This window comes from Strongylocentrotus purpuratus, unplaced genomic scaffold (genome assembly GCF_000002235.5).
Source record: "Strongylocentrotus purpuratus isolate Spur 01 unplaced genomic scaffold, Spur_5.0 spur5_scaffold_17, whole genome shotgun sequence".
NCBI lineage: Eukaryota > Metazoa > Echinodermata > Echinoidea > Camarodonta > Strongylocentrotidae > Strongylocentrotus > Strongylocentrotus purpuratus.
The window spans coordinates 21,775,311-21,783,991 of NW_022145602.1; the positions used below are offsets into that span (position 1 = coordinate 21,775,311).

General features: G+C 36.1%; 1 protein-coding gene across 1 annotated transcript; it reads right to left on the minus strand.

Annotated features, from left to right (window-relative positions):
* Positions 1 to 6,735, minus strand: LOC115924944 (charged multivesicular body protein 2a-like). The gene is made up of 5 exons (XM_030987918.1): positions 6,473 to 6,735; positions 5,458 to 5,661; positions 3,047 to 3,177; positions 1,954 to 2,015; positions 1 to 706 (listed from the first exon to the last, which is right to left on the minus strand). Exons 1-5 carry the CDS (start codon positions 6,638 to 6,640, stop codon positions 579 to 581), a joined length of 693 nt encoding a protein of 230 aa, XP_030843778.1. The 5' UTR covers positions 6,641 to 6,735; the 3' UTR covers positions 1 to 578.
* Positions 6,736 to 8,681: the final 1,946 nt, after the last annotated feature.

The window sequence follows — 8,681 nt, forward strand, 5'->3', positions numbered from 1 at the left end:
CCCTCATCCCTTTCATTAAATGGGTACCAAAGTAAAACTCCCTTTGCCAACAAAACAGAAGAAAGGTGGATCCTCATAGTCAAATGGCCACAAAGGCCACAGCTTGCCCCCTCCCACCCCCTCATTTTGGAAAGGTCTGATGTCAAGTTGGATCTCATCGAAAAGATATTTCTTTTTTTATAGCAGAGCGCTAGGTTCATACCGAGTTGCATGAATGATTTTCAAAAATATTCTTCATCAACAGGTCATAAAAAAACTTTTAAATGTTTATTACATGCTCATGATGCTCTATGTATATTTCTATCAGGATTATCATTATAAACCACAATCTCTCTGCAGCTATATTAACAAAGTAGAAGGCGAAACCTCTCCTCAATACAGCAAGTTATGAAGAGAACTAAATCTATAAGGAATATCTCTCCTTTTTTAAGCTAAGGCAATGTCTCTTTCATTTTCCAGAGTGTTTTTTAGACTTGTTATGTAAAGTCCATTCTCTCCTAAGGTTTTCAAGCCTTGCAGATCAGCATCAGTGTCTTTTACACTAGGGTATGACAAGATTTGGTTGAAGGATCGAAAGTCTACTCTCTCCTAAGATTGTCCAGCCTTGCTTGTAGATCAGCATCGGCATCACTTAAACCATCAGCTTGAGCGACCTTGCCCGTTTCCTTGCTCTTGGTATTAAGCGCTCCTCCAGTTGAGGGGATACCTGCAAAGTAATTTTAAAACAATATCTTTGGTTATAAGAATATTGTTCTGCATCACATTTTCTGTGGGCAATTTCTTGTAGCTCCTCCAGGAGAATGAAACAGTAAATGGCTACCTTGTTTGGTTGTGACTTCATACTTGCTTTCAAGTTTTTTAGTGTAGATTGCTAGGGAAACCTTATTTCGCATAACATTATAAACAGTATAGTTAAAAGAACTTTGCACAGTCAAGCCATTCCAAAACTAAAATGTGATTTCATGTACTGTATGAAAGGAGTGACAACAATATTTCATACAGCACCATATACAGGTGTCTCATTTCATTTTGCAATTATTTTGTTCATTTGATTCTGCACTTAGATTGGAATTCAAGCCAGTTACCATTTTATACATAATAATAATAATCTTAATTACAATGATAATGATAATAACAACAACAATATTCATAATAATAATAATAATATTTTCATGAAATTATAAAAAACTTTAATATTTCATAACTTTCTAATTTTTTTCGACTAATTTTGATGAACTCTCACAGTTCTGTTTGTTTAATTTTTCTCTGTTTATTCAAATCAACTTGAAAATGGGGTCAGAATTCATCTTAAATATGTCTTAAAGGGAGTCACTCATCAGTTTTCATGTGCAGAAGGCCATATTTCGCTGACACCAGACTTGGTGGATAATAAAAAATCATTAACGTGTGTACAGGTATAAGGTCTGCACACAGCGAACGCGTAGGCCAATCGAAAAATACCCCCTCGTCTCTCGAGAGTGCTCGAGATTGTTCGGGTGCGGGGAAAAGTGAGATAATGACTTTACCATGTGGGGGAATGGGTGGAAAACGCAGTACGTTACATAAGGCCTGGTGGTCATAAAACTGAAGGCTAAATCTGGTGATTGACAGCACTTCTTATTGGGTAAACACCCGAACGGTGTTGAATTCCCCATGAGAGCTAACTACTATGTGTCTTTAAATTAAGGGTAAAATACTGGCTAAATACTTCAAATGAATACCAAATAATTTTATTGAAGCCAAAAGCTATTGCACTGAATATTGGCCCTTGGCCCTGTTACATAAAACTTCCAATGAATTACAAAAGCTAAATTTCTATGGAAAATTTGATGTCAGCCAAACAAATGCCACGACTCCAGTAGCTTATAACAGTTATCGTAACTTTTTATTGATAAGAAGTTTTACGACTCAGGGTCCTGATGTACAAGTAAAGAAAGAATTTGCAATACGTACCAACTAGATCGTCTGTCAATGAAAGACCAAGTTCGTCAAGCACTTGAGATACAATGACATCACTGTAACAAAACAAAACAAAATAAACAGTTCCATGATTGATTAACAAAAACATTCAATGGAAATCATTTGAGTGCTGAATTAAGTAACAATATGTTGGTTGCTTTGTTAGTTCGTTTAACCTGACTGCTGAGAAAGCACGTGTATATAATAATTATAATAGAGAATATTTATTAAGCGCATAATAAATAGAAAATTTTTCTATGGCTTTACAATCATTTGAATATATAAACAGCATAATAAATAACAAAATAGATAAGCAAATTAAAAAATATATAAATGCTTGTTTGTAAGCAATCAGGGGACCGATGACTTTAACTTAGTCCTCTCTGATGGACTTGGTAATGAGAAGTAATGTCTTAACAAAGGGCACTAGCGTATTGACTTACTTTCAAACCTAGGGCCTGTTGGCAAATCCCATTAGCGAATTTGCATTAAAAACAAAACGACTGCATACAAACGGTCAATTAATTTTTTAAATAATTTTGACAAGCAGTAAGACAAGGACAAGGGCATAAATCCCATTATTATACAAATAATACACAAGTGTGAGTGCTTTATGGTCAATGCAGCGCATGAGGATATTCACTATGGTGCAATAAAATTCACGACAAATAGCCAAGTGTATTTTGTGCCATTGTGAATACCTGAATAGCGCTGCATTGCCATATATTAATGTCACAAAAAAAAATATATTATTTGTTTCATAAAATGTATCAGCAATCTTACTAATAGCAAGGCCATAAAATGTCCCCCTGCAACCTTCATCCACGGTTGCTATCACCAAAATGCACCCCATGCAGATGGTACCGTGCATATAATTAAAACTTAATGCCAGTCACGTGATCCATTTTGACGCTTCTCATTGGCTACATTCTTGAACCCATTTTATAAAAACATATAAAGCATAAGTAAGTTTTGGGTAAACCTTTATAAAACAATACAATATGAATATAAGAACTGAAGAGACCATCAGACTTATCATTATTGATAAATAATCCATAAGAATTATAATTGTGTGATGTGTTCTAACCTCTCTTCTTCATCGTCATCTCCTTCCATGACATCATCGATTGCATCATTCATCATCTCTTCCTTCATATCCATGATCTCAGACTCACGCTCAAACTCCATCATTATCTTCTGGATCTGAGGTAACTTCATCTGTTGGAAGAAGAAAAGAACATCTTTAAAGGTTAATCGTCATCATTATTTATTTGATCCATCATTATCTTCTGAATCTTAGGTAACATCATCTGTTGGAAGAAGAAAAGAACAGCTTTAAAGATTAATCATCATTATTTATATGATCCATTATTATCTTCTGGATCTGAGGTAACTTCATCTGTTGGAAGGAGAAAAGAACAGCGTTTAAGATTCATCATCATCATTATTTATTTGATCCATCATTATCTTCTGGATCTGAGGTAAATTCATCTGTTGGAAGAAGAAAAGAACAGCTTTAAATATTAATCATCATTATTTATTTGATCCATCATTATCTTCTGGATCTGAGGTAACTTCATCTGTTGGAAGAAGAAAAGAACAGGGTTTAAGATTCATCATCATCATTATTTATTTGATCCATCTTATCTTCTGAATCTGAGGTAAATTCATCTGTTGGAAGAAGAAAAGAACAGCTTAGAAGATTCATCATCATCATTATTTATTTGATCCTTCATTATCTTCTGGATCTGAGGTAACTTCATCAGTTGGAAAAAGAACAGAACAGCTTAGAAGATTCATCATCATCATTATTTATTTGATCCATCCTTATCTTCTGGATCTGAGGTAACTTCATCTGTTGGAAGGAGAAAAGAACAGCGTTTAAGATTCATCATCATCATTATTTATTTGATCCATCATTATCTTCTGAATCTGAGGTAATTTCATCTGTTGGAAGAAGAAAAGAACAGCTTAGAAGATTCATCATCATCATTATTTATTTGATCCATCCTTATCTTCTGGATCTGAGGTAACTTCATCTGTTGGAAGGAGAAAAGAACAGCGTTTAAGATTCATCATCATCATTATTTATTTGATCCATCATTATCTTCTAGATCTGAGGTAAATTCATCTGTTGGAAGAAGAAAAGAACAGCTTTAAAGATTAATCATCATTATTTATTTGATCCATCATTATCTTCTGGATCTGAGGTAACTTCATCTGTTGGAAGAAGAAAAGAACAGCTTAGAAGATTCATCATCATCATTATTTATTTGATCCATCCTTATCTTCTGGATCTGAGGTAACTTCATCTGTTGGAAGGAGAAAAGAACAGCGTTTAAGATTCATTATCATCATTATTTATTTGATCCATCATTATCTTCTGGATCTGAGATAACTTCATCTGTTGGAAGAAAAAGAGAACAGGGTTTAAGATTCATCATCATCATTATTTATTTGATCCATCATTATCTTCTAGATCTGAGGTAAATTCATCTGTTGGAAGAAGAAAAGAACATCTTTAAAGGTTAATCGTCATCATTATTTATTTGATCCATCATTATCTTCTGAATCTTAGATAACATCATCTGTTGGAAGAAGAAAAGAACAGCTTTAAAGATTAATCATCATTATTTATTTGATCCATCATTATCTTCTGGATCTGAGGTAAATTCATCTGTTGGAAGAAGAAAAGAACAGCTTAGAAGATTCATCATCATCATCATTATTTATTTGATCCATCATTATCTTCTGGATCTGAGGTAACTTCATCTGTTGGAAGGAGAAAAGAACAGTGTTTAAGATTCCTCATCATCATCATTTATTTGATCCATCATTATCTTCTGGATCTGAGATAGCTTCATCTGTTGGAAGAAGAAAAGAACAGTTTGAAGATTCATCATCATCATTATTTGTTTGACCTACCATGGAAATAGTAATAGTCCTCATACTACGCAATCTTCTATCGTTAGTTGTTATAATACCCCGAAGTCTTACAGTGATAGGTTTGAATTTGAAAATTACATGTAAGTAAAAAAGCTGCTGGTTTGAATTTGAAATCACATGTTTTAAAATCAGTGACAGGTTAAAAGTCTTTCTCAACCAAACTTATTTCTGAAATATTAGTCAGAATATTTGCTTGAAAATGCTCTAAAATATGGCGCAAATTGCAACAGAGGGCATTTGAAAACCTTATAGAGCCCTTAGTGGGCCAAGGCAACAAGAGATGTACTATACGCTTCGCACACATCAGTTCATATTCCTTCCAACTTTCAATTTTAAAGCCCCACTGCACTACTTATAGCTACTTGCGCCCTCTATAAAGCAAACAATGAGTAATAGGTGACCACTGGTCCCCCCTGATCCCCTTTTTCTTATGTTAATTGAGAGCTGATTTGATGAGATAACCACCTGTCAGTGACCACACAGGGAGGTCTAATCCCTCCTGGCCAAACTAGTACAGACAGGCTTTAAATGTTTGAATTTTTGTGTGTAGACCACCCTATTAATTCTGATCTTACCTTTGTGTTCATTGTTTTTCAATGCCTTGGATACTCCTTTCATTGCATTCGCCATTGCATTCTGAGATCTCAACGTCTGTACTTTTAACGAGACAGCTTGAATGTTTGCTTTCATTAAGATGAATCTCTTGATAAAGTTCCTTGTTCTAACCAAGTCCTTGGCCATGATCTTCACTGCATCCTGAGAAAAGAAAAGTAAAGATGCATTAGAAACATGAATAAACAGATGTTTCATAATTATACAGGAGTAAGAAGGGCCTAACTCTATCAAATTTGTTTTTCTTTTTTTTCTGGTAATTGTTTTTTTTTTATCAAAGAAAGCAATTACCACACGTGTATATTGATCCATTTAGGAGACAGCAAGTTTCAGGGAACCTGTAATACATTGCTACATACATTTTAAAGGTAAAGATCAGTTCTGGTCATGCAATTGCATTGTGAAAGAAATGCTGTGGAATCGATCAGAAAAGGTTGATCATCTACATGTAGTATATAATTATTGGTGTGTACTGCAAGGTTCTGGATTCTGGAATCATCAAAATGATAAGAAATTTGGCCCAGTCTTGCTAAAGTTACAAGCACTGTACAAAGAAAGATGTATATGGGACTACGAGACACATGGGTGACACGTGCGCGATATCTATCTGGTCCAAATAGATATAATAATTTACCAAATATATCAATTAGTAGGTGGTTTCTCAGCAAAATTTGTATCATCATGTACAGTATTAGTCAAAACATATTCTTTCACATGATTGGTAATTGAGCTTCCATTTCATTTTTTGAGAGGGAGGCGTTTCCAAAACTGGTCTTTACTTTTAACGTGCATTGTTGCAAGATTTACTACATTGCCTCTTAACTTTTTATCCGCCACACAAATAATCCCCCTGTGCAAGGCTGTGCCACATCATACCATATTTATCATGAATTTCTCCAATTCATTGATGAATCAATTCTCTTCATTTATTTTCCTTAATGATTTTCTTTCCTACCATCTGTCCTTGTTTGGCCATCTTCTTGATTTCAGCAATGACTTTCTTCTCTTGTTGCTCCATGCGGGTCTTTTCTCTGTCTAGTTCTCGTATCGTACGGTTGAGCGCTCTCTGGTTCTGCTTCAGCATCTGTTCCGGCGTCTTCTTCTTACCAAACAAGGCCTGCATGATGGTGGCTTATATTCGCTCTTTGGGTAGATGAAAAGAACCTGGGTTCTATTGTATTGTATCCTTCTGTTTGTCTGTTGTGTATGGTTTCCCAGAACCTGAAGAGGGGAAATGTAAATGAAACCAGACAATCAAAACATAACAAATATATTGTAGAATCAACTCTAGTCTCTAAAGTAAAAATCATTTGAGGGGTATGACATAATCCACAAATTTTTCAACGATAACCTTCGTAGTCTACAATCTCTAACAACAGTTAGGTGATAAATTATCTATCAATTAGGAATCATTAGGAATCATTTTGATCAGGAAGCATCATTTACATTTCCAAAATGTCAGATTTTCTAGGCAGCTTAAAGTTAAAGGGCAAGTCCACTCTAAAGAAAACTTACTTGCAATAAAAGCAGAAAAATCAGACAAACCAATCAAAACAAGTTTGAGCAAAATCGGATAACTAATAAGAGAGTTGTGAATTTTTAATGACATAAAAAACTTTGAAAATCACAAGACAAATTGGCAACTCACTCATTCGCTCAAAATTGCTGAATAGGGTATATATCATATGCAAGAGGTTGAGAGTGGCTCTTTTTCTTTGACTCATGCATATTCAACAATTTTGAACAAACAGCGCTCTTTATCATAAATATTCATATTTGCTGCGCCGCTATACCCAGAGCTACCAAGTGTAACGCATTCACGAAGCAAATATATCGTTTATCCATGTACAATGAGTTTACGAGCACCCATTGGGTGATCAATCTAGCAAAAAAAATCCCAAGTAACGCCCCCGGGCGCTGATCCAATCAGAAAATTGATGCGTAAATCAGGTTGACCTTAGTTTGACTTGGGCGGCTACTTTGCTCTTCCGTTCGGGGGCGTCCGATCGACTCCTCGGTTTTCCGAACGATTCCTCGGTTAGGTTTTTCGGGTTTCGGATAATACCGACAAGTTTAATGACCGTGGAAAGCGAGCCAAGTTATGCGCATTGCGGCATGATTTGAGTTCATGGAAAGTTCAACTGCGCGTGCCTCGCCAGCTCAAGGAATGCAGTCTAGTCATTGGTGTTATAATTAGCATTGGCGAAATGAAAATCATAATCTAATGGAGGAGATTAATTATGTGCAATATTAATTGTCATGATGATTGGCACAGCAGGTTCTTCCATTCATTCATATTTTGATGTTGCATGTACTTTTATCCTTCCTCTCACTCTCTCATCCCTTTTCTCTATCTGAACTTGCTACTTTTCAGATTTTCCTTTTCTTCTTCAGTTCTGGTCTTTCCTCTCTATTTCTATTTCACTCCCACCCCCTGTCTCTCTGTCTGTATCTCTCTCTCTCTCTCTCTCTCTCTTTGCTCTCTCTGCCTCTTCCTCTTTCTCCCTTCGTCTCTCCTTCATCCCCTCTGTTTCTCTCTCACACTTTCTGTCCCTCCCTCCTCCTCTCCACCTCTTTTCTCTTATGATGATGTTTTACAGTACAACATTCTATAATTATATGTTATTTTTATCATATTTTGTGGGTTGCACAGGAGCAGGGTCCACGTCCCGCAACCTGGGTGTCATGATTTCTTGAAGCCATGATAGCTGATGCTCCTACATGTATGTAAATACATACATGTATTAATACATTTAAATATCAATTTACCAATTAAAATGGAAAACAAGTTCATAAACATTAGACACGATTGTCGTAATGAGCTGTGCTGCTCATAATTAGGAAATGTATTAGTTGTACAAAGCAAAAGAGTGCGGACAGGCGCGGATCCAGGGCGAACGGACTTTGCCGCCCCCCCCCCCCCCCTCCCGCAAAAAGAGAGAGAGAGAGAGAGAAAGAAGGGAAAGAGGAGAGAAAGGGAAAGAAAGAAGAGGAAGAAGAAAAGAAAAAGGGGAAAGGAGATCGGGCGGCGAAAGGGCCTTGCCTCCCAGCTGTTACCTCCCCCTCCCCCCCCCCCCCCCCCCCCATCACAAAATAAGAGAGAAGGAAGGAAAGGGAAAGGAAAAAGAGGAGGGAAAGGAAAAAGAGGAGATAAAGGGAAAGAA